At 37.4% G+C, this 27,250-nt stretch overlaps 1 protein-coding gene across 4 annotated transcripts in view; it reads left to right on the top strand.

Annotated features, from left to right (window-relative positions):
- IDE (insulin degrading enzyme) overlaps positions 1–27,250 on the top strand; it is a 111,694-nt gene that overhangs the window by 47,217 nt on the left and 37,227 nt on the right. For all 4 annotated transcript variants that reach the window (XM_023240740.2, XM_023240739.2, XM_023240741.2 and 1 more), the window contains exons 5-11: positions 12,282–12,404; positions 18,456–18,568; positions 19,476–19,638; positions 20,789–20,881; positions 21,312–21,403; positions 23,196–23,276; positions 25,069–25,172. In XM_023240740.2, the coding sequence (XP_023096508.1) occupies positions 12,282–12,404; positions 18,456–18,568; positions 19,476–19,638; positions 20,789–20,881; positions 21,312–21,403; positions 23,196–23,276; positions 25,069–25,172 (769 nt within the window). The remainder of the gene's footprint in view (positions 1–12,281; positions 12,405–18,455; positions 18,569–19,475; positions 19,639–20,788; positions 20,882–21,311; positions 21,404–23,195; positions 23,277–25,068; positions 25,173–27,250) is intronic.

Here is a 27,250-nt window from a genome sequence, read left to right as displayed (position 1 = left end):
ACAGTGTAAATAGTCCATAGTGTTAGGCAGTCATTTTAGTAGGCTCAGAAAAGACATTTGATAAAGCTCAGCACTCGTTCATGAACAAAAACAACAAAAAACTCTGGAGCTGATAAAAACCTGCATCAAACATGAAAATTATTGATGAGGTTTCAAAAGGATTTCCATTGAAAGGTGAAAACAAAACAGGAATACCCTGTAATAACTTTTTTATTCAGCTGTATCATTGCAGTAAAACAAGAGAAGGCAACGTGCTGTATAAGAGGTAGAAAGGAAGCAAAAGAAAAAAAAGAAAAAGAGGTAGAAAAGGAAGCAAAACTTATTCCTGAACACTGAGATAATTCACCCAGGTTGCCTAAAGACAAGAAACACCAAAATTGTATTTTTGTATCCATAGTAATTAATTTAGAAAAACATTACAGGAAAAAAAAATTTCATTTACAGTATAAAAGTAGCTTTAAGGTGTTTAGAAATGAATCTAACAAGAGGTGTGAGAAATATATAGTGGATATAAAAGAATACCTGAGTAAATGGGGAGATAAACCATGTTCATGAATGGGTAACCTCAGTATCACACAAATGTAAGTTCACCCCAAATTTATCTAAATTCAATGCAGTGCCAATTGAAAGCCCTAGTTTTGTTTTGTTTGTTTGAAGAACCTGATAATCTGATTATAAAATTAATAAGAGTAAAGGGCCAAGAATAACTAAGATACTAAGAACAACAAAGAAGGGACTAATTCTCCCAGGTACCAAGACTTCCTGTTCTAGTTGTTACAGTAGCGGAACTATTGCAAGAATACAGGAAGATAAGAGATTATGGACCCTAGAAACATAGCACACATACATAGAAATTTGACCTAAGACAGAGGTACATTACAAATAGATGAGGAGAGGAGAAACTAGTTATCTGTGTAGAAATAAGTAAAATTAGATGCTTATGTCATACCATGCATAAAAATAAATTCCAGGTCAATTAGACCTAATTATGGGAAGGAAACTTTACAACTTGTAGAAGAAAATACAGATTTTTTTCATCTTAAGGAAAGCATTCTTAAAAGAAAAAAAGAGATAAACTAAAAAACAGACTCTTAACTATAGAGGACAAACTGAAACTGATGGTTACCAAAAGAGAGGTGGGTAGAGGGATGGGTGAAATAGGTGAAGGGGATTAAGAGTACACTTACACGAACACTGAGTAAAGTATAGAATTGTTGAGTCACTGGATTGTACATCTGATACTAATATCACAAACTGTATCTTTTAGAGATAAAGATAAATCATAGGTTTAAAGATAAATTTGATTTCATCAAAATTTAAAATTTCTGTTCAATAGACATAAAAGCAAAAGATAATCCATACACTCATTGAAGGTATTTGCAAAGCATGTAACATAAAAAGGTGTATAAGTAAATAAGTGAAAGATAAAACAGCTCGTTAGAAAAAATAGGCAAAGGATATGAATATGGAGTTTACAGAAGAGGGTATTTGGGTAAACATAAAAAAGTTGCTCAAATCATTAAAATCAGGGGGAAATTAAAATAAATAATTAAAAAATAAAAACACTGAGATATCATTTCACACCTATCCGGTTGGCGGCAACAAAGTCAGGCGGAACTGAGGATTGTGGTGAGGATGCAGGAAAACAGAAACTCATATGCTGTTGATGGGAAAATAAATTGGTTTATCCACCTTGTAAAACAATTTGGCAATGTCTAATAAAGTGACGCCTACTCCCTTTGACCCAAGGAATTCATTTCTTCACAAGTACTCTAGAGAGAAACAACTTTAGTTATTGTGCACAGGGAACATACACAAGAATTCTCATGAAGCATTTTTTGAACTAGTGAAAAGTAGGAAATGACTTAAATGTCCAGCAACAGTTGAATAAATTAATACATTTTGGTCTATGCATACAGTAGAGTATTCTATAAAAGTTAAAATGAGTGAGCTAGAACTCATGTATGAAACCAGGTAAAGAGCAAAATATTTTGAGCAAAATGCAAGTTGCACAATGTGTTTTGTGTGATAGCTTTCTATAAAATTTGAAGACGGGCAAACCAATACTGTATCTCGTAATGTCTGTATGTGTATATGATCTGGTATAAAATGTGCATGAGAATGCTTAAACACCAACTTCCCTTTAGTATGTCTGCGAGTGGGGAGACAGAGACAGGCAGGAGAGACTGTATCTCTAGGAGGAGAAAGATTTGTAACAAAATGTGGCAAAATGTGAAGCGTGGTAAAACTGGGTGGTGAGTACATAGGTGTACATGGTGTAAGTCTGTATGTTTAAACATTTAAGGATAAATGTGAAATATTTCTTTTACCCATTTATCACAAATGGAAAAATGAAAGACTGAGAGGGTGACACTTTTCAGGATGAGCAGAAGAAGGCCTCCTTTTGTGTGTGGGGACTGTTTGTATGTTTACTACATAAGCACATCTGTGTCAAAAGATAGCTGCAGGTTACCTGTCTTGTTCTGGTAAGCGTTTGGTTTTGCAAACCTTTGTCTAACCAAGTGGGACAAGCCCTTAAATTACGATTCTTTTTCTTGTATCTTCGTTCCCATGCTGAGAGTTCTCACATTCTCAAACTGACATCTGGCAAGTATTTTTCTGTTTCAAGTTAGTTACTCTGTTTGAAAGTTGTTTTCCTAGATGTTGTGTGTTAAATCTGTCTCCACACATGTCTTCATTGAATCCCTTTATGGCTCTCCTACCCTCAAACTTCAGCCAGGATTCCCATCTCTAACTAGTATATTCTAGGTGATTTAAAGTTTGGCCTCCTAAGTTGGGCAGCACTCTATTTAAATATTTGCTCTACCACTGGCTAGCTCAGGGACACTGGGCAAGTTGCTTAACTTCTGTAGGCCTCAGTTTCCTCCCATATCAGGTTGACATGAGAATTAAGTGAGGTTGTCCGTGTGAAGTGGTTGGAGAAAAGTCTGGGGTCTATAATAATGTTTAATAAGTTGGATTTTAAAAAATACTTTGTAAAAGGAAAAAGAAAAGAGAAAATCTTAGTTCTGGTTATTTTTTAGTGATCTGTTTCTCTAACCTAACACCACAGACATGATGGGAGCAGCTGGAAAGAAAATAAAAGAAGGAAGTCAAGTAGGTAGGGGAAACTTAGTTATTTACTCTACTGTGTTTTGTAGTTTGTACTATAGGATAAGAATTTGAGCAGGGTCTTACAAGTTGGCCCAGATGAGTCTTTCTCTCTTAGTTGACAAGTAATTCTTCTTTTAACCCCCCTACATGTAAAGTACATTAGAATATGCAAAGAAATGTAACCAGGATCTTTATATTCAAAGTGCTTATAGTTGTGTTGGAAAGTTAAGACACACCCAGGATTTCACTGGAGTATAACCTTGGGTTTAGTTTTCTGGGATCATTATCTCTTCTTTGTCCTCCTCCTCACTAATTTTTATTGACTGCTGTGCTAAGTAATTTACCTGGATTGTTTAATTTAATTCTTACAGTATTCCCAGTAGGTATATACCCTTATTATTTCCATTTTATAGATGAGTAAACTAAGACTTGAGAGAAGATAAATTGCTTGTGATCACTCAGCTTTAAGTGCTGGGGCATGCTCTAAACCCAGATCTGTTACTTTTAATCACTATTCTATTCTGCCTGCTTAGGGTTGCCTGGAATTGAATTCTCCAGGACCTCAGAGGATATGCAAACTGAATTCTCCTGAAGGGTAGGTAGGATTTTCTTAAGCAGAAGAAAGGAAGAGCCGTTTAAGAGGAAAAGGAACTAATATTTACTGTATGAGTATTAAATGCCACACACTGAGTAGGTATTCTACCTAATATGATTTCACTTAATGTTTACCACGGTACTGAAATTTCATCATGCCCTGTGACAGATGTCGAAATGAATACTGAGAGAGAATGGCCTTGAGGGGCATGCAGGGAGAGGGAGGTGGGGTGGTGGTGGAACTTTCTTTGTGGGTTCGGGGATTTGATATCACATCAGTCTGAACTCAAAGCCCGTGTTCTTTACCATAATGTTAGGTTGGCCCCCAGAACTATGACAAAAAGAAAGGACCAAGGAGTGAGCCCAGTGTCTTTTGGAGAAAACAAGTTAGAATAGTTATAACAAAGGACACTTTGCATAGGAAAAGGAAGGAACAGAGCAAGAAAATGGACTGGAAATGAAAAATAGGAAATGCAAACAAGATAACTGAAGGACTCCTGATCTTGAGATGATGGTAATGATACAAAATCAGATCCTGATAAAAGTTAATCATTTACTTTTCCTCCCTTACCTTCTTCTCTTTGTCTCCTTCCTTTTATTTTTTTTTAAATTTTTTTAATGTTTATTTTTTAGAGATAGAGCATGAGTGGGGGCAGGGCAGAGAGCAAGAGGGAGACCCAAAATCTGAAGCAGGCTCCAGGCTCTGAGCTGTCAGCACAGAGCCTGACTTGTGGCTTGAACTCACAAACCATGAGGTCATGACCTGAGCCAAAGTTGGACGCTTAACCGACTGAGCCACCCAGGTGCCCCTCTCCCTCCTTCTTAAATGAAGAATTTAAAACATACAAAAATAAGCAAATACTGTAATGCATCTCGTGTATGCATCGCCCTGCTTCTGGCCCGTCCAGACTGATCCACATTCCCATTCACCCCCTTGTATTGTTTTGAAGAAATCCTAGATAGCATATCCCTTCATTCACAAAGATTTCAGTATATACCTCTCAAAGATGAGGACTCTTTTAAAAACAATATTATCACTAATAGCCAATCTAGTTTTCATATTTCTAGTTGTCTCATAAAAACCTGTAATTTTAAAAGTTTATTTGGATTAGGGTCCACATAATGTTCAAATGTTAGTGAGTGATAGGTCCTTAAATATCTTTTACTCTGTAGGTATAGGTTCATCCTTATCTCCCTCCCCTCCCCACCCTGGAATTTATTTATTGAAGGATGAGGTTGGTTGCTGCATAGAGCTTCTCATAGCCTAGATTTTCCTGCTGGCATCCCCAACAATATATTTTAACATATTCCTATCTCTGACCTCTGTATTTCCACAAATTGGCAGGTGAGTATAGAGGCTTGATCAGATTCATGGGGTTTTTGGACAAGACTTCCTAGGTGGTGATGTGGTCTTCTGTCAGGGTCATATAATGTCTAGTGTTGCAACCATTCATCCTCAGTGCATCACTTCCCTAATTCTAATTCTGTTATTTCTCCTACTATTTGACCACCCAGTGGTACAGTTGTTATAGGAAAAGCAAGACAAATGCTTGATTCGTTCCCTTCATTTACAGTTTTCAAAATAATGAATTGGTTCCCTAGCATCCTTGAATGATGACTCATTTGTTTGGTTATACAAATATTTGAATTGTTTCAGCCCACTTACTCATTTAATATTCCCTAAGTTTTTCCACGGATACTGTTTTTCATTGTTATTGTCTTTTTTTTTTTTTCCTTGCTAGCATATGTGTCTGTGGAAAATTAGAAATTTACAGAAACCTAGAACTGGATTAACCAAGTATACAGGTGCTTTATTAAGGCATTTATGAGGTTTTCATCTCTAGTCCCATCTCATAACTTACATCTTATCCTTGCATGTCCTAACCCAGGTGCAGGAGAATTGCCCTTTAGAATTTTATGGGAAAATTTGTATGTCTCAAAAGGCTTTAGTCCCTTCCAGGATTTTTAGAAGAATGCCGTAGCAGGAACAAAGAGCTTTTTAATTTTTGTTTATTTTTAATTTTTTTGTGTTTGTTTATTTTTGGGAGAGAGAAAGACAGTGTGTGAGTTGGGGGATAGGGGATAGAGAGAGGGAGACAGAATCCGAAGCAGGCTCCAGACTCTGAGCTCTAAGTGCAGAGCCCAGTGCGGGGCTTGAATCCACAAACTGCGAGATCATGACCTGAGCCAAAGTCAGACACGCAACCGATGGAGTCACCCAGGTGTCCCTAATTTTTATTTATTTATTTTTACTTATTGAGAGAGAAAGAGAGAGACAGAGACAGAGAATCCCAAGCAGGCTTGTGCTGATAGTGTGGGGCTCCATCTCACGAACTTGAGATCATGAATTGAGCAGAAATCAAGAGTCAGACACTTAACTGACTAAGCCAACCAGGAGCCCCAAGAAAGAGCTTTTTTTTTTTTTTAAATGTATAATACAATTGACCCTTGAATAGTGTGGGAGTTAAGAGTGCTGACTCTTCCCATAGCTGAAAATCCATGTGTAACTTTTTTTCTCTAAGTTTATTTATTTTTAAGTAATCTGTACACCCAACATAGGACTCAAACTCATGACCCTGAGATCAAGAATTACACACTCCCATGACTGAGCCAGCAAGGCGCCCCCCCCATGTATAACTTTTGAATCCCCCCAAAACTTTACTACTAATAGCTTATGTTGACCAGAAGCCTTACCAATAATGTAAACAACCCATATTTTGTATGTTTTATGTATTGTATACTGTATTCTTACAATAAAGTAAGCTAGAGAAAAGAAAATGTTAAAATCTTAAGAGAAAATACATTTATAGTATTTATTGAATTGTATTTATTTATACAAGTACTGTATTTATTGGAAAAAATCCACAGGTGAGTGGACCCATGAATTCAAACCCATGTTGTTCAAGGGTCAACTGTACTTCCAAGTAATTAGCTATAGATATATTAACATGACTTTTAGAATCTTGGGTTTTCAGAAAACACTTAAGATTTTCATGGTTTTAACTAGCAAGTTGACCTTCCATGAGAGCCTTATCACACATACAGTTGGAAATGGCTCTAGTTTCTACTTAAAATTTTTTTTTAATGTTTATTTACTTTGAGAGAGACAGACAGAACGTGAGTGGGTTAGGGGCAGAGAGAAAGGGAGACACAGATCTGAAGCAGGATCCAGGCTCCGAGCTGTCAGCACAGAGCCCGACGTGGGGCTAGAACTGATGAGCTGTGAGATCATGACCTGAGCCGAAGTCAGACTCTCAACTGACTGAGCCACCCAGGCGCTCCAAGACGGCTCTAGTTTCTAAAACAGATTTCTAAAACTTCAAACTCAGTCTTTCGTACATGATAAGATATATATGCTTGGCTTCAGAATTTTCCAGGAAAATAAATTCTTTTTCTTGAAATTTGGTATTTGTATACATTAGTACTGAGTTTGTAAGCTTTTTTCTTTTTAATAGTATTTAAAGTAGTTGTTGCAATGAAAATGTAGGCTAGCATTTACTGAGCTTTATAATTTACAAAACCTTTTTCATATCCATTATCACTTTTCATAAGCTTCATAACAACCCAAGTTAATATTAAATAATTATTGTCTGACAGGCACTATGCTGAGCCTTTATTATTCAAATAATCCTCCTAGCAATCCTCTGAGGTTGGTGCTTTTATTATTCTATGTTACAAATAAGGAAACTGGGGCCTAGCAAGGTTGAGAAACTTGCCTGTATCTCACAGCTAGGAAATGCAGGTGGGGGGGGGGGGGTGTTGAGCTCTAGCTCTTAACAACTGGACCTGTATCCATGTTGGCCCTATTTTGCTGACCAAATAAATGACCCCTTGGAGATGTTGGGAGACTTTTCCAAGGTTGTTTAATTGATATGTGATGGAGTCAGGACAAGAAACCCTGAATCTTCCAGCTGCCAAGCCAGTGCTCTCTCCAGCAGGCCCAGAGTAGAAGGGTTCCAGTCAGCAACCCTGATATCCTCAGTCCACTGCTGGAGCTCACTGTAATGGTAACAGAGCCAGAAAGGTAAGATTCAGGATTTTGGTAGCAGCATTTCAGTTTGATACAAATGACCTAGCTGAGTTAGCGCTAAATTAGGACAGTATGTGTCTAGAGACTGAATTGGTATTTGTTTTCCCAGCCATATTCACAGTGTTCTCCACCATGGATTCTTAGGTAGAAGAAAGTTATCTAGACCATTTACTGAGCTTTCTTCTCTACTTCGGTGCCACCATTTCTGTGATAGTCTCAGAAGCCAGGAGTCTCTCCTACAATTCACATCATAACAGCAGTAGCTGTTGTTTATTGTGTGTTTATTTTGTTATACATGAAGTATTAAGTACTTTAAACTTTTTACAGATTCATTAACTGTCATAAAAGAGGTAGGTTCAAAACCATTTACCAGATCATTCCTACATACTGCTTAAAGACGCAGAGTGTTACAAATACAGTTTGGGCATGTGATGTGCCCTTCTTCATTTGCATTTTCCCCCTGCTTCTGGGAGGTAACTACTGTCTTAAGTTTGTTTGGTGACTACTATTACCATGTTTGTTTGTTTGTTTTTTTAATATCTCTAGTCATGTATTTATCTCTAAGCAATATGTTGTATAGTTTTTAGTTTTACAAAAATGGCATTTTATTGTGAGTAATCTCTGCCACTTGTATTTTTTCATTCACCATTATATTTGTAAGAGTTCTCCATATTGGTGAATGTGCCTCTGGTTAAGTTTTTAAATTTTTATTGCTGCTATTTGAAAAATTCACTGAATATATCACTCTTTTATCTATCTTCCTGTTAATGGAATAGTGCTGCTATAAGCATTCTTGTACATATGTCCTTGCACACAGTTCTTTAGGGTACATGTGTCCAGCAGTGGAATTACTGTGTAGTAGGATATGTACATCTTCACATTCAATAAATATTGTCAAGTTGTTGCTTATAGTGGTTGATTTAAAATACACTTTCTCTTGTAGTGGCTGAGTTCTCATTTCTCCACATCCCTAAACAGCACTTGACATCATCAGGCTTTCATATTTTTGCTATTTATTGAATGTGAAATATTACTCTTAAGCTTGTCTACATGCATTTTTTTTTTCTAATTTGGTGTAAACCTACCAATGTCAGAATTGATACTGAACCTAAGAGAAGTAAAGTGACTTGTTTAAGGTCATGCAACCAGAAGATGGCTGAAGCTGAATTAGATGAGAGCTCTGTGAACACCAAAGCCAGTGCCTGTTCCTCCCTACCTGAGGGTCATGGCCCCAACACCGACAGAGTTCACCTGGTGATTCAAGGACTGATTCCGAAGTTCTGTACATTATGCCCTGCTTTTCCTGTCATTTCGTCGTCTATTTCTTGAGAAATTCTACCAGCTAGCCTTCCTGTTTTTAGTTAACTCTTTTAAAGGATTTGTTATAAAAGGGTTAATAAACTTAATAGCAAGATGGAGTCTTTGGCCCATTTGTTTTTGAGGTGTGTGTGTGTGTGTGTGTGTGTGTGTGTGTGTGTGTGTGTGTGTGTTTAAACAGCGCCCATTTATTAGCTCACAGTTTTGTAGGTCAGAAGTCTGACATGGCATGGGATTCCCTGCTCAGGGCATCACAAGGCTGTAACCAAGATACTGACCACATAAAGTTTCCTTCTGAAGGCTCTGGGGAAAAACATCTTTCAACATCATTCTTAACCATTGGCAGAATTCAGTTCCTTTTGGCCATAAGACTGAGATCACCATTTCCATGCTCAGCTGCTCCGAGCTCCTAAATATCACCTGCATTCCCTGCTATGTAGTCCCCTCTCTCTTCAAGCCAGTGATGGTATGCCAGTCAGTTCTTTCTTATGCTTTGAATCTTTGACATCTTCTTCAGCCACTTGCCAAATAAAATGCTTTGTATGTATATATTTATTCTTAAAAATTATTAAGAAAATTTTTTGATTGGCTCATGTGTACCTGGTATCCATGTTTCTCTGTCAATGGATTGAGAGCTGATTATCCTGATCCCAAGAGAGTCATAGTGGAGAACCTCTTCCGGTTTCTAATTCTTCAGGTACCTCTAAGGATATGAAACAGCCATGTGGGCTGTGTTCCCAAATGGACCATAATTTCCTACTGTCATCACATATTAGAAAAACTGAAAACGTGTAGGCAGCAAAGAAATGAGTATGTAGATTCATAGAATGGTATCTCTTTATAGCAAATAGATTGAGCAAATGTGATTGAGCTTCTGTTTAGCAGTTTGGTCAGAGATCCTGTATCATTAAGATTTTGGACCTCAGGTGAGCTAGACTGTTGTTGATAATGGCTTCTTTGGCTCTTTTTTTTTTCTTTTAACCTTTTGTTGAAGTAAATTTGCAGGAAAGTGTGTGTGGTTCTGATAAATTATTGCTGTTTTTACCTTTGCTGCTATTTGAAGAATCAGTTAAATTAATGTACTGCTATTACTTATGTATGAACCCTTGAATTTTCAAAAACTGAGCACAATATGGAACCAGCAGGCAGTGAAGAAACAGAACATTAACTGCACCTCACTGGCCGTCTTTCTGCCTCTTTGTAGTCACTGTCCATCCCTTAAGGGTAACCTCTGTCTGGCTTCTCATAACCCAGATTAGTTTTGTCTGTTTTTTTGCTTTGTATAAATGAAATGAAAAAGTATATCCTCTTTGTGTCTGGCTTCTTTCATTCAACCTTAAGGTTGTGAACTTAATCCATACTGTTGTGTATAAACAACACAACAGATCTCTTTGCTGTCTAGTATTCTGTCGTGGTTCTTTGGCTCGTTTTAATATAGCATTGCCAGTGTTTTGCCATGATCTGTGTTTTATTATGTTTGGGGTATGTTCCTACTTTACCTCTATTTTTAAAGTGGGTCTAAAGATAAAGGATAGGAACTAGAATGGTAGGATATTCAGGTACATTAAAATCCAAGCAGAATGTGTTAGAGCTGGTCAACCTGAAGGAACTTTTCAGTTCTAAATGGGCCATGATCTTGGTCTTCATAAGCTTTGATTTGAGGGTTTTTTGTTTTGTTTTGTTTTGTTTTTTTAACCCAGAATATTGTCCTGATTGTGAATAGGCAAATCAGATCACATTTAGACAAAAATCTGGTTTTGGTCTCACACTATCACATTTATAGCCTGTTAAAATAAAACTAAATTTCTCCAGATTTGAGTCTCTCAGTTTGTCATTCTTAGTTCACATATTGTAGGAATCTGAGCTTGGCAGAGTAAATGACTAAAGAAGCTGTATGGAGTAGTCCCTCTGGAATTGAGGCTGTTGGAATCTTCTATTAGTATAAAAGAAAGGCACCATCTAGTTTTATCTTAATATGAGAGAACTTCAAACCATTACCCAGGAAAAAGTGCTTTTTCTTCTGAATACTTTTAAAAACACCTGAATCCCTCAGGTAAAGTGAAGGGATGTCTCAGGACCCCAAGTAGAACACATCTTTAGTGTGAACTTGAGAGGATTTGTTAAGAACCTGAAAACTTGACTAGCAAGCCACTGCTAGTGAATATGAGCATATCTGATCCTTTTGTGACTAGAAAAAGGTTAATGAGCTCCCGCTAGGCTGTTGTTTGCACACACTCTCCACTAGATCTGTTGATTCAAGCATTCAGGCATGAATCTTGGCTCAGGACTATGCAGCTGTACAGTGCTAAACAATGGATTTAGGAACGCCATCTGGTGGCTCTCTCTAGATACCCAGATTCAGGAGGAGAGGGACTCTTCAGATGCCAATTCAGCAGCCATTCTAATGACCCAATTGGGGGGAGGGGACATATAAAGAATGTGTTCTGCCATAGTTTCATCTCTGCAGATGAAAATAAATAAAAGCTATTTAGGATTTTTAGGGTATTTTAGGATTTGAGGATATTTCTAGTCAAGGTGCCATTTTGGGGGAGACAGCAGTCGTTGGAATTCTGTCTCTCTGTCCCTGAATTGCAAGATTTTTGTTAGAAAGGTAGTGCTTACAGATTGTGACCATTTGCTTTTGACTTGCATGCTTCACCCTAATTGAGTTAGTTATTAAATTTCATGAGATCTCATAGTGGTACACTATATACATTGCTTGAGACTTACAAAAATAGCGTTACATCCTATTTTTACCAGTCTAGATCAAATCCATGAGAATTCGCATCACAAATTTAATGCCTCAGCCAAGAATAGTACATTTCTTTCCACAAGTAACTTGGTAAGTTCCGAAAAGATCCCTCAAGGACTCTCTTCAATTAATTATGGAGTACATAGGGAATTGAAAATTAAAGTAAGTGTGAATGGAGGCCATGTAGATCTCATTTTGTCTTATGAGTGCTCATAATATCTGCTATCTCATAGGGATTTTAAGGTGTATAATTTTCATAAAGCACTTTAAGTTCCTGAGGGAAAACTCTCTATAGTTTAAAATGTTACTAATTTGTACTATTCTATCCAGCTTACTTTCAGGCATATTAACTAATCATTATGTCTGTTAGTTTGAACTCTTGTTTTTTAAGTTTACTTTACAGCAATGTGAGTAATATAACTTTAAAGTCCATGTATTTTTCTTTTTCTAAGAAATGTTTTTCTTCCTTTTCAGGAAACAAATATACTTTGGAGACTAGACCAAACCAAGAAGGCATTGATGTAAGGCAAGAACTACTGAAATTCCATTCTACTTATTATTCATCAAACTTGATGGCAATTTGTGTGTTAGGTCGAGGTAAGAATCCTTGAAATTTTTCATAGAATTGGATAATCTAAGTTTTCCATTTGTATATAAGAATATACTTTGGGGGCGCCTGGGTGGCTCAGTCGGTTAAGCGTCCGACTTCAGCTCAGGTCACGATCTCGCGGTCCGTGAGTTCAAGCCCCGCGTCGGGCTCTGGGCTGATGGTTCAGAGCCTGGAGCCTGCTTCCGATTCTGTGTCTCCCTCTCTCTCTGCCCCTCCCCTGTTCATGCTGTGTCTCTCTCTGTCTCAAAAATAAATAAACGTTAAAAAAAATAAAAAAAAAAGAATATACTTTGAAAGGATATAAGATATGGCCTTTTATCTGCTGAGAGGCTTTAGAAAATGATCTCCTTCTTGGAGAATATGTGGAGAGGAATTTTGTTTTTAACTCTATATTCTAAGAAGAAGTACAGATGATTTAAAATGGAGACCTGAGGGAAATATAAATCACATATAAAAGCAAAGAAAGGTAGTATAAAGGAAAAGATGAACAGATTTGATCTTATAACAATTCAGAAAACTAGAAACGAGATTAAAAGCCAGATGGGAAAAAAAAAAAGAGGCAGATGATGGTACACTGGGAAAACAATTTGAAATATGTACAACAAAGGTTTGACTTTATATTTACTTAATTATTTTTTAATTTTATTTTTTAAAGTTATTTACTTATTAAAAAATTTTTCTTAATGTTTATTTATTTTTGAGACAGAGACAGAGCATGAACAGGGGAGGGGCAGAGAGAGAGGGAGACACAGAATCTGAAACAGGCTCCAGGCTCTGAGCCATGGGCATAGAGCCCAACGTGGGGCTCGAACCCACCAACCGTGAGATCGTGACCGAGCCGAAGTTGGACGCTTAACTGACTGAGCCATCTGGGCGCCCCTAAAGTTTTTTTTTTTTAAGTTTTTATTTTAATTCCAGGTGGTTAATATATAGTATTATATTAATTTCAGGTGTACAATACAGTGACTTAACAGTTCCATATATCACCTGGTGTTCATCACAACAAAAGTACACTCCTTAATCCTTATCACCTGTTTCACCCATTTCTCACCCCACCCCCCACCTCCCTAGCTCCATCAGTGTGGTCTCTATAGTTAAAAGTCTTTTTCTTGATTTGTGTCTCTCTCTCTACCTTTTTCTCCCCCCTTTGCTTGTTTGTTTTATTTCTTAAATTCTACATATGAGTGAAATCATACGGCATTTGTCTTTCTCTGACTGACTTATTTCACTTAGCATAATACTCTCTAGCTCAACCCATGTTGCAAATTGCAAGATTTCACTCTCTTTTATGGCTGAGTAATCCGTTGTATATTTGTACTGTATCTTCTTTATCTGTTCATCTGTCGATGGACACTTGGGCTGCATCCATATAAAGGTTTGACTTCTTTTTTAATTTTTTTATGTTTTTATTTATTTTTGAATGAGAGAGAGAAAGACAGAACATGAGTGGGGAGGGGCAGAGAGAGAGGGATATACAGAATCCAAAGCAGGTTTTAGACTCTGAGCTGTCAGCACAGAGTCCAACGCGGGCTCGGACTCACAAACCGCGAGATCATGACCTGAGCTAAAGTTGAACGCTTAACTGACTGAGTCACTCAGGCACCCCAAAGATTTGACTTTTTAAATGCAGATTAACTAGGGGTGCCTGGGTGGCTCATTCGGTTGAGCATCTGACTTCAGCTCAGGTTATGATCTCACAGTTTGTGAGTTTGAGCCCTGCGTAAAGCTCTGTGCTGACAGCTGAGCCTGGAGCCTGCCTTGAATTCTGTGTCTCCCTCTCTCTCTGACACTCCCCCATTCACACTCTGTCTCCCTCTCTCTCAAAAATAAATAAACATTAAAAAAAATTTTTTTTTTTATTAAATTTTTTTTTCAACGTTTATTTATTTTTGGGACAGAGAGAGACAGAGCATGAACGGGGGAGGGGCAGAGAGAGAGGGAGACACAGAATCGGAAACAGGCTCCAGGCTCTGAGCCATCAGCCCAGAGCCCGACGCGGGGCTCGAACCCACGGACCGCGAGATCGTGACCTGGCTGAAGTCGGACGCTTAACCGACTGCGCCACCCAGGCGCCCCAACATTAAAAAAATTTTAATGCAGATTAACTAAAGAGAATAAAGTGTTTCGTTCTGTTAAATTACCATAATTTTGTTTTTGTTTTCAAGTAATACTCATTATGGAGGAGCAGTGCCCTTTTGTATTGGTGGTAGTGTATACAATGTATGCACTTCCTCTAGACTTACTGGAGGACAGTTTAACAAGATGCATCATCCTTAAAAAGTTTATTTTTACTTCTAGAAATGCAATCTGAGGAAATAACTAGAGTTGTCCAAAAAGGTGATGCACTAGGATGTTTCTGTCAGTATAGTGTTTATTAGCAAAAAGTTAGAAACAATGTGATTGTTCATGAATTGAAGATAGGTTAAATAATGATGTTATAGCTATGTAATAGGTCATCTTATAGAAAATAGCATCTCTTTTCCCACTTTCTCTTCTCCTACCTGCTTTATTTTTCTTTACAACATTTATTACCACCTGAAATACTATTCATTTTCATTGCCCACCGCACTAGAAAGTAATTTACTTGAGAATGGAAACTGTTTTGTTCACTCTTTGCCACCAGTGCCTGAGTTAGTGTTTGACACATCATATGCACATGGTAAATATGTATGTCCAGTAGAAAACGAAAACACTCTATAAAAGCTATGTGCTGTATGATCCCATTTGGGGATTTATAAAAAAATATTTTTAATAGACGTATGTGGTATATACATAAGACAAAATAGAAAAACATATACTAGAAATTTAATGTGATATCGCAGTTTAGAACTGACACTCTAGACTCTGACAACTTGGGTTTGAATTCCAGATATACCACCTACTTAGCCATGTGGCTGTGAGCTAACAAAGTTACCTCAGATCTCCGACCTTTAGATTTTGCTTTTTTAAAATGGAGTTGTGCTACCTCATACCTGTTGTGAGGTTTAATCAAGATAATGCAGAAAAAGTGTTTAGCATAATGCTTGGCACAGCAAATGCTCCATAAATGGTAGCTATTTTTAGCTTCCCATAATCATGAGATTATGAGCGACTTTTGTTTTCTTCTTTTTGTATTTGTGCTAAGTTTTCTACTTTTGGCAAATGTGACTTTTTGTAGGTAGGAAATAAACAACCAAATACACTTTAAGTTGGTAATAAGAACCAAGATATAAAATGGGTCCAAGAAGTAAAGCCAATTAAAAAAAAAAGTAGATCTATAATTCTGTGTGCTTGCTAACGGTAACTAGGTCTAGATATTTAACAAAATATCACTTGGTATTTAGAGCCTAGTCCTGGGAGTATTTTTGTCTATGTTGTATTGAGACAAAAAGCACTTGATTTCAGTAAGCACTTAATTGGACAAGTAATAATGACAACAGATGAATCAGGCGGGAAGCCTGCCTTCAGTGTTCTCTGTTTAGTGAAAGAGTGTCTAAGAGAAATAGACATTTCAGTTTCTCGATTGCACACACATCACTCTCCTAGAGTGACTGACTTGTGCTCAGTTCAGTGGACTTGATCAGGGGCCCTGGGAGAAGTGTCCTTGCAGTGTAAAAGGTTTGAGGAGGAAACAGGATCTCTCAGAGGATTAATAGAAAATCCGCTCCTTCTTCTAGGATGAGGGGAGAGAAAGAGTAACCATGTGGAAGGATCTCTGTCACAAAGGGACAAAAAAAGTTTTTCTCTGTTCTCCCATGGGACCATCCCTCTAGTTGTGGCAGCACTAATTACCTGGAAACTTGGCAAATAGGTAACTATCAAGAACAAACACTGGGATTGCCAAGTCCCCATGATGTAAAGACAAAAGGGACTCTGTTCCCTGTCTGTTAGCTCACTGCTTAGTGGAGAAGACAGACTGCAGTATTGTATGGCTGCTTTACCTTTATAAAGCTACATTGTGAACTTACGCTTATACTTCAAGGGCACACCTGGTAGGACCTTGTTGTAAAGGGCCTTGCTGTTCTCAACACTTCAGGTTGATAAACCTTTGCTTACTGCCCACCGTGTTTCAAGTCCCATGTTCCATCTGTGGATAAAGAGATCTCTTACATCTCTTGCCCTAAATATATGCATTCCATTCCTGACTTCACATGTCAAGTAACAAGCAGCCACTGGTCTGCCTTTTATTTGGCTCTGGACATTTCGAGGTCCTGCACACATGTCAAAAATTTTAAAGCAAAAATATGTACACTTTATAAATAAAGTGCAAATGCCCGCATTCATAAGTTTCAAAGAGAATTTTGTACTATAGAAAGGCAAATCTCAAATAGTGGTTAAGTGCTCTCTAAAGAGTTCATGGAAAAAGTTCAAAATGGGTCATAGAATATCAAGGGAAATTTCTTACTTGATCCAAATGCTTCCTGACAGTAACAAGTGATGAATGTTTATACCATTTATAAGTAACCTGTTCTTGAGGAAACAGAATCAAGGTGAGTAGTTGGTTATCTTGTTTATAAAAGGATAACCTTTTTTCACGTTTTGATTTTTTTTTTTTTAAGATTTTATCTTTATAGCCAACGTGGGGCTCAAACTCACAACCCTGAGATCAAGAGCCTCTTATTCAATGGACTGAGCCAGTCAGGTGCCCTTTAATTTTCTGAATAATAGAAATAAGTGTACAGGGGAAAAATTGTATCCCACATGGGTATAAAATGGAAATCAGGGGTTTTTTTCCCTCCCGTCCTGTGATGACAATATCCTCTCCTCAAAGATCTCACCTTAAGTCATTTCTTGTTATACTTTCAAAAGTGGAGTTTTGTTAATATACTTACATATATATATGCCTGTTAAAAAAAATAACTGAGGGCCGCCTGGCTCACTCAGTTGGTAGAGCATGTGACTCTTGATCTCAGGGTTGTGAGCTTGAGCCCCACGTTGGGTATAGAGATTACTTAAAGATAAAATCTTAAAAAAAAAAAAAAAACGAGATTGCCTGCAGTTTTCACTTAATAGAGATTTGAGATATTTTCATATGAGTGCATAGACTTCTCCCTCTTATTAATGATCCCATAAAATTCTAACGTATAGACATGTCATAACATTCACATGCTCCGGGATGTTTAGGTCATTTCCAGTTTTCGTTATAAACAGTGCTGCAGTGAACATATTATACATACAGCTTTATAAGCCTTTCAGTCATGACTCTTTATAAAAGAATATAGGTAGCTGATAAAGAATAACTTAAGTAGCCATGGAATTTTACCGACAGTTAGCAAGTGTTTGAGTGAATTTGGCACGTTATGATACAGAATCATGTAATGTTAGACCTTGGAAGAGACTTGTGATCCTCTTACCCAGTGTTCTCATTTTACAGAACCTGAAATAGTTAACCAGTTTGTCCGAGTAGTTCGTTGACATGGTTGGTGAAGCTGGGGTCAGGATCCAAGTCCTCTAATCTCCCCACCCAGGATTCTTTTCACCATTTTATACTCTTTCCCCACAAAATCACTTACATTTGACTGTTAACAATGGGCTTAGATTGTGTCTATTTATGAAGTAAATGTTATAATCTTATCAGCTGATGGTTTAGTATGTGCCTTTTGGCAATTGTAGATCAAATAGTTTTCCAAATGTAACCAATTATTATCGTTTTTAATACTTGTTTTAAATTTATTGCAAGATAACATTTGTGAAGCAGTTTTTTTAAACTGTAAAGAGCTATTAGACATGTGTGAGATATTATCCATATTACTTAGCTTTAGAAGTTATATAGGCTCTGGCAAGATTTAACAGAGTACTTTAACTTTATCAGATGCAGTTTTAAAAAAAAATGTAGGTTTTCTTCTTAATAGTCCTAAAGATTTTTCAGGAGGTCTTAGGGTTTTGTTCTGTTTCTCCCCCCAGGTTCATTGAGATGTAATTGACATATAACATTGTGTAAGTTTAAAGTATTTTGATGTAGTGATTTTATGTATGTATATATGATCTTAAGGTTTTAAATGCTACCTGTCAAGTTATGATTAGTTGAAGTTCTATTTTCATTGTCTGTTTTCTTATAGAATCTTTAGACGACCTGACTAATCTGGTGGTAAAGTTATTTTCTGAAGTAGAGAACAAAAATGTCCCATTGCCAGAATTTCCTGAACACCCTTTCCAAGAAGAACATCTTAAAGTAAGTGAATGTATTTCTGATAAATATATATGAATGTATCAGAATGTATTTGTGATATATATATAGAATATATATATTCTGATATATATAGAGAGAATATATATATTCTGATATATATATATATAAATTAATGTATTTCTGATATATATATATATATATATATATATATATATATATATATATATATATATATGGTTTTACTTTATGGACATAATATATGCCTAGTTTACCAAACAGTAGATGAATAATTTTGAAAGTTTTATTTATATAGTTTATTTAACATCTGTTCGGATAATCAAATCAATTTCACATTTACAGGGATATGAATCACCAAAAAGATACCAATATATATCTGATCTTTGCATGCTAAAAGTAATTTTGGTAGTTATAGCTTTGACAAACTGTAGAAACTGTTATCCACGGTCAGAAGGCAAGCATATTGAGCTGCATGGTGTATGGGACTGGACATGGGCTGCGCACCAACTGTAATGAAATTCCACTTAGAAGGAACCTAGGTCAGGGGCGCCTGGGTGGCTCAGTCGTTAAGCATCCGACTCTTGGTTTTGGCTCAGGTCATGATCTCATGGTTTGTGAGTTCGAGCCCTACATCAAGCTCTTCACTGACAGCGCGGAGCCTATGTGGGAGTCTCTCTCTTCCCCTCTGTCTCTCCTCCTCTCTCTCTCTCTCAAAATAAATAAATAAATTTTAAAAATTAAAATTTATATTAAAAAAAGAAGAAGGGGCCCAGGCCATTTATTTCTTTGTGGTCAATACAGTTTACTCTGGCAATTGATTCTCTTTTGGATTTGGGATTCTTCCATGAAAATCTGTATTCTTCATAGTTTGTAAATATTTTATTCAGTGGGAGTTGTGTATAGCTAATCTTTTGTGGTCTTTTTTTTCTAGCAACTTTACAAGATAGTACCCATTAAGGATATTAGGAATCTTTATGTGACATTTCCCATACCTGACCTTCAGAAATACTACAAGTCAAATCCTGGCCATTATCTTGGTCATCTCATTGGGCATGAAGGTCCTGGAAGTCTGTTATCAGAACTTAAATCAAAGGGTAAGTCTTTGGCCACTGGTGTACTGCTCCACATCTTTTTACTATGGCTCTCATTTTCTCCTAAATATTTTTGTGTGAAAGAACGTTTTTGGATGAGACTGTTTTGGGTTTATGGGAGAGTGAGATGGTGGTTGTTAGTGTGCTTTTGTTTTTTTGCTTTTATTTTTATTTTTTAACTTATTTTTAGTTTTGACAGAGCACACGTGTGTGCATGCACGCAAGTGGAGGTGGGGCAGAGAGAGAAGGAGAGCGAGGATCTTTTTTTTTTTTTTTTATAATTTTTTAATGTTTATTTATTTTTGAGAGAGACAGAGACAGAATGCAAGTGGGTTGGGGCAGAGAGAGAGGGAGGCACAGAATCTGAAGCAGGCTCCAGGCTCCGAGCTGTCAGCACAGAGCCTGACGTGGGGCTCGAACTCACGAGCTGTGAGATCATGACCTGAGCCGAAGTTGGACGCTCAACCGACTGAGCCACCCAGCCGCCCCTAGGAGAGGGGGAATCTTAAGCAGATTCCGTGCCAGCGCAGAGTCCAATGCTGGGCTCAATCTCAGCACCGTGAGATCATCACCTGAGCCGAAATCAGGAGTCAGATGCTTAACTGACAGAGCCACCCAGGCACTCCTGGGTTCCCACCCCCCCCGCTGCTGAATTTGTTTTACCCTTCAGTATTGAGCAGTGAAAGTTAGATATTTGAAAAGATATTGTGGTACATGTTTTAAAGAACAGAGAGGTTAAAAAGTAAAAGCTCAGTTTGGATATTCTTTACCATCTATGTGAAGTGACAGTACACATTATTTACTTGCCTGCTCTTATCCATCACACCAGAGGGTGTACTGAAATTTAGTCATTAGATGATTTCCAAGACCCCTCTCAACTCAGGCTCTGATTTTACATAACACTTAAGCACAATAGTCCACTCTTGCCTGGAGAACTGATTTGAAGAGTCCTGAGGAAAGCTCCCAACCCAAAAAATCCCTTGAGTCTTTACAGTGCCTGAAACGGGTTTTCTAAAGTAAGTTTTTCTGATCTTTTCTGTAAGTGGTCCATTCTGATATCTTGCAGACATATAGTATGGACTAAAAATAACATTCTTTGCCTTTAAAGAACCCACACATACAATCCTGTTTTGATTTCCTTTGAATGTTACAGGCTGGGTAAATACTCTTGTTGGTGGGCAAAAGGAAGGAGCCCGAGGTTTTATGTTTTTTATCATTAATGTGGACTTGACTGAAGAAGGATTATGTAAGTATTGACCTTTTTGATTTTGAATGAAAATTGACTTCTTATTATATATATATTTTTTAACTTCTATATGCTGTGGATCTGTTTTATGTTGTAAAGCCATGAAACCTTTAATTCGTGCAATTCATCCTTTGTATTTTTCATGTGCAACTTGGCCTTCATTTCATGGATGATTTTTCCTCCTTAACAACTGATCATTATGTTGCACTTGTGAAATGTGTACTTGGCTTTTCATTGGCTCATTAACTTCCCCAAAGTCCCTTCTATCATATACCCTGGAGTCTGAAGGGCCATGTGTCTGGCACCCTAAAATCAGTCTCAGGGAAGTGAGGATTCCATTTCTTCTTACCTAACTGTACTTTAGGAGTGAGCTCAGTGCTTTGAAGCATTCAAGAACTGAATGATTTTTAAGTGTGCCCCTTTTTTTCAGTACATGTTGAAGATATAATTTTGCACATGTTTCAATACATTCAGAAGTTACGTGCAGAAGGACCTCAAGAATGGGTTTTCCAAGAGTGCAAGGTAATTTTGTTTCACCAAAATTTTTCTTGAGGAAAAATTTCAGAAAACGTAGATATGTGAATTAAGTTTAAAGCCTAGTGAAACTTGTAAAGTTTTGGGGGGTTTTGTTGTTATTTAAACGCTAAAAAATCTGGCAGTGCATAGTAGCTTTAGTTAACGCTTAGACTACTCTGATTGGCTACCTGGGGCACAATTAAGGGCTAAGGCATCACATAACCTTTCTTTGCAGGAGAAAAGAAACTGCCTTTCTATCTCTCAGAAGAAAGCCAGCCATTTCTTGAGCTTGTATCTGTCAGGGCTTACATTACTGTTTGCCTGAAGCTTCATGAGTCTGTGTCGTTTTCAGATCTGGTGACAAAAATCTCTAGCATACTTTCAAAAAAATAGTGAATTGTGGGTGCCTGGATGGTTGGCTCAGTCATTTGAGCGTCCAGCTTTCAATTTCAGCTCAGGTCATGATCCCAGGGTTACTGGATCAAGCCCCACATTGGGCTCCCTGCTGAGCATGGAGTCAGCTTGGGATTCTCTTCCTCTCCCCTCCCCCTTCCCCCATCCCCCCTTCCCCTTCCCCCATCTCCCTTTCCCCTTCCCCCTTCCTGTCTCTCTCTCCCTCCCTCTCCCTCTCCCTCTCTCTACCTTCCATCCCCCTTCTCTCTCTTTCTCAAAATATATAAACTTAAAAATGAAATAGTGAATTGTTTTATATATGATTATGTTCTTTTTGTTTGTTTGTTTATTTTTGAGAGCGCACAAGCAGGGGAGGGGCAGAGAGAGGGGGACACACGATATGAAGTGGGCCACCCAGGTGCCCCTGTGTAATTGTGTTCTTAAAAGTGATTTTATTGTTGTATGTATGGAAAGGCCTCACTGTCTTTTATTTATTTTTAAAAATATGTACTTTATATTTAAGACCTATTGAGATTCTGAAATGTATTTTAGGATAAGAGAAATCCTTTTTACTTAGATAAAAGTTTAAAGGAATACTTGCTGCTTGGACAGTAACTTCTAACCTGGATGCGTTTCTCTGAATGGATCAACAAAATCATCATCTGTGCAACTGTTGATCTTGCAAGGTTCTTCCAGTTTTCCTAATTCTCTAATACTTTAACAATTTAGGTTAAAGAAATCATAGTCTGTATTGGTTATTTTTAAATTACTTTTTAATTTTTTATTTATTAAAAAAAATGTTTTTAAGTTTATTTTGAAAGAAAGAAAGCGCACGTGCAAGCGGGAGGAGGGGCAGAGAGAGAGGAGAGAGAATTCCAAGCAGGCTCCAAGTGCTGTCAGCCTAAAGCCTGATGTGGGGCTTGAACCCACAAGCCATGAGATCGTAACCTGAGATGAAATCATGAGTCGGACACTTAACCAGCTGAGCCACCCAGGTGCCCCCCCTCCTTTTTTTAATGTTGGTTTATTTTTGAGAGAGTGCGTGTGTGCACACCAGTGGGGGAGGGCAGAGCGGGAGGTAGGACAGGATCCTAAGCAGTCTTTGTGCTGACAGCAGTGAGCCCAGTGCAGAGCTTGAACCCACAAACTGTGAGAGCATGACCTGAGCTGCGGTTGGACGCTCAACTGTTGAGCCACCCAGACACCTCTATATTGCTTATTTTCATTCATATTCTATACATTTCTAAATCAAGCATAGCCAGTTTTTCAGAAACTATGATAAAGTTAAATATGCAGTAGAAAGTCCATAGTGCAAACTAAACACTAGAATTTTTAAGAAATTTTTAAGAAAGTATTTCTAAATAATGGTTGACTTATGTGTAATTGGGTTAATTTTTCTTTTTAGGACTTGAATGCTGTTGCATTCCGGTTTAAAGATAAAGAGAGGCCACGGGGCTATACCTCTAAGATTGCAGGAATATTGCATGTAAGTTTGTTATTTTACATATACATTGGTATGTAGAGTATTTTTGTGATCCTGCATATATTATCTTCAGTACTACATGAATGATAAAAATTGAAGCTGCAGGATAAAACTTTAGACTTTGTAGCAACCGGGCAAACTTTGATGTCAAAACATGCTTAAAATCATGATTTTCATCATCCTAAAAATTATCTATAGTATTTTTCATTACATAGGCATTCTGCTTATTGGATTTAAATATTTTTCAGTTCTACAATGTGTCAGTTGCTAATTATGTGAAAGTTGTATAGATGATCTGCTTTTCTCCATTTCCATTGTTACCACCTAGTCTGAGCTACCGTCATGTCTTGGCCTTGACTGTATCATGGTCTCTTACCTGGGATCTCTATCTCTGTTTTCCCGCTTGTCCCCCTCTACAGTTTCTTTTTCCAGTCCCAATAATCTTTTGAAAACCAAAATCAGATTGTTTCACCTCTCTGTGTCAAGTCCTTCAGTAGTTTCCCATCAGAATTGGAATAAAATCTAAAATGTCACCTTGGCCTACAAGGTGATTTGGCCCCAGCCTGTCTCTCCGACCATATTCTGTATCACTCCCCAACCCACCTTTCCCCATTCAGAATCCTCTCTGGCTGTACCGGCTGCCTGCCTTCCTGCCTAATCTTCAAGCATTCAGTTTATTATTCCCTTTTGGGGTCTTGTGTATTTGCCATTTTCTCTACCTGGAACACGCTTGTCTCTTGTCTTTGCATGGCTGGGTTCTTATCATTTGGGTAGGTGTCTCTTCCTCACAGAGACCTTCCCTGACCTCCCAGTCATGGCTCTGCCCCTTTCTTATTCATAGTCCCTATCACTATAATGATAGTATTCATTTATTGTCTTTCTCCCTCCCAATCAGAATATAAGCTCCTTGGCTAAAATAGGTGAAGGAGATTAAGAGTGCACTTATCTTGATGAGCACTGAGAAATATACAGAATTGTTGAATCATTACATTGTCCACCTGAAACTAATAGAACACTGTATGTTAACCATACTGGAATTAAAAAACAAAACTTTAAAACTCTGATCACTCCCTCTCCTGACTTACATGTTAATTGTTGTTTTGTATTTTAGTTCAAACTTGAGTCTTAATCCCCAAATGAATTATTATTGTTATTATTGAACTTATTATTGTATGCAAAAAAAAAAAATATAAACTCCTTAGGAAACAGGGACATCATCTGTCTTACCTAGCACAGAGTAGATGTTTGTTAAATACTTGTTGAATGAATGAAACAGGCTGTCTCAGTATATTGGAAGTTGCTCTTACTAAAAAAAGCATCTTCTACATTATTTTTCTTCACTAGCTGAAAGTATAAGCCATTTCCCCCCCACAAAAACTTTATAAATGTTTTTCTGATTTCATTCATAGAAATTTGAGAGGAAATTCTGTTCATAGAAATGTACTTTATATTAAGAATCCTGTAGATGTCAGCATTTCACTGTCAAATTTTCTTCATTAACAAGTATTCAATTTTTAGCCAGAAATACTACATTTCTCCCTGAAAAAAAAATGTGATTTTGCTCTCTATAATGTAAATCTATTTAGGGATTAACTACAAAATCCTCCTACAACAGGAAACTGCTTCAGGTGTGGTAAGAGAAAAATGTTTCTAGTGGAGTAAAATTTAATTAAAGGAGGATGTGAGGGGTATAAAATAGTGGATTTAATGTGTTAGAGATTTGTTTGCTTTAATAAATTAGACTCTATAGTTGCCTTGCACATTTAACTTATCTGTTTGTTTTCCTTTTAATAAGTATTATCCCCTAGAAGAAGTGCTTACAGCTGAATATTTACTGGAAGAATTTAGACCTGACTTAATAGAGATGGTTCTTGATAAACTCAGACCAGAAAATGTCCGGTGAGTCACTGTACATATTTTACTGTTGCATACTAAGTTTTCAATAATGATTAGAACCTGAAAATTTGGAAATGTGAATAAAATGATTTTAAACTTTTTATGAAGCATGATTAGAGTAGAAAGAATAGTATAATGAAGGGGCGCTTGAGTGGCTCAGTCTTTTGGGCATCCGACTTTGGCTCGGGTCATAATCTAATGGTTCATGATTTCAAGTCTTGCTTTGAGCTCTGTGCTGACAGCTCAGAGCCTGGAGCCTGCTTTGGATTCTGTGTTTCCCTCCCTCCCTCTCTCCCTCTTCCTCCCCTGCTCACACACTGTCTCTCTCTCTGTCTCTCAAAAATGAGTAAATGTTAAAAAAAAAAAAAAAAAAAAAAAAAAGAATAGTACATTGAAGCAGTACTAAACTTGAGCGAGTCACTACGAGTCACTACATGACCAACCTTTGTTATCTTTACTCACCCCCCCTTCACTCATCCTCTCTCCACTCTAGATGGTTTTGAGGCGGTATCTCTAAAATATGAAGACCTTTAGTTTTTGGTTTTTTGTTTTTTTTTTTTTTTAATGTTTATTCATGTTTGAGAGAGAGAGACAGAGAGAGACAGAATGCAAGTCAGGGAGGGGCAGAGAGAGAAGGAGACACAGAATCTGAAGCAGGCTCCAGGCTCCAGGCTCCAAGCTGCCAGCACAGAACCTGACACGGGGCTCAAAGCCACGAACCGCGAGATCACGACCTGAGCCAAAGTCAGATGTTCAACCGACTGAGCCGCCCAGGCGCCCCAACATGAAGACCTTTAAAAAAAAAAATGTAGTCATAATGTCGTTATCGTGAATGAAATATAATAATAGATCATCTTAACCTGGTTTCATCCTAACTCAGATGCCCAGAGTATCAGCTTACATGTCTGGCTTCATAAACACATGAGTACACCCTCCTTTTTTTTTTTTTTTTTTTAATTTTTAATGTTTATATTTGAGAGAGAGAGAGAGAGAGACAGAGCATGAATGGGGGAGGGGCAGAGAGAGAGGGAGACACAGAATCCGAAGCAGGCTCAAGGGTCCAGGCTGTCAGCACAGAGTCCAACACGGGGCTTGAACTCACAAACCATGAGATCATGACCTGAGCTGAAGTCAGCCGTTGAACCAACTGAGCCACCCAGGCTAGGACACCCTCTTTTTTAAGTGGAGGGAAGCATTACAATCTCAGAATCCTCTCACTGACCAGTGATTAACCAGGAGGTCAAAAATTGGAGGAGCTTTTACAGTAACAAAGATATTCTTTCTAGAGGAGGTTCAGCCCTAAAGAGCTTATGAACTATCCCATGATATTTCTGCCTCAAAATTGAATTTCACCCATGTTTTCCAAAGTCAAATAATACAAAGAATATACTTAACTGACACAAATTTTGCATTTTTAATTTTTCCCTGGTGTCAAGCACATATTTCTAAAATTCTCCTGAAGATCTGGAGATTGAGTAAGTATGTTTTTTGCAACAGTCATTTTATTAATGAAATCAACAATCTGGTAGAACTTTTTGAAGAAGAAAAATCCTTCTGACAGAACTATTCAATCAGTCTTTCCTAGTTACCGTGGTTTGCACTTTTCTGACATGTGCTAATAGCAAACGATGAGAAAATTAAAAATATTACTGGTAGTTACACAGTTTGATAAATGTGATAAAATGATATAGAACTAACAATACACACACATTCTATCAATATCAACTTCCTTATTTGGATATTGTACTATAATTAAGATATAACCACTGAAGATCTGGGTGAAGAGTACATGGGATCTCCCTATACTATTTTTGCATTTTTCTATGGATTTGTAATTATTTCAAAATAAAAAATATTTACAATAACAACAAAAATATAAAATAATTAGGAGTGAATTTAAAGATAAGCAACACATCCATATATAAAACTACAAAACAGTGCCAAAAGAAATTAAAGACCTTGTTTGTAGATTAGGAGACTTGCTATTAAATTTTTTCCTGTCTGGGGCACCTGGGTGGCTCAGTTGGTTACGCTTCCGACTTTGGCTCAGGTTACGATCTCGAGGTTCACGAGTGTCAGCC

This window comes from Felis catus, chromosome D2, assembly GCF_018350175.1.
Source record: "Felis catus isolate Fca126 chromosome D2, F.catus_Fca126_mat1.0, whole genome shotgun sequence".
Lineage (NCBI taxonomy): Eukaryota > Metazoa > Chordata > Mammalia > Carnivora > Felidae > Felis > Felis catus.
Note: the sequence above shows the minus strand (reverse complement) of the source record. Positions and strands in the feature narration are given on the sequence as shown.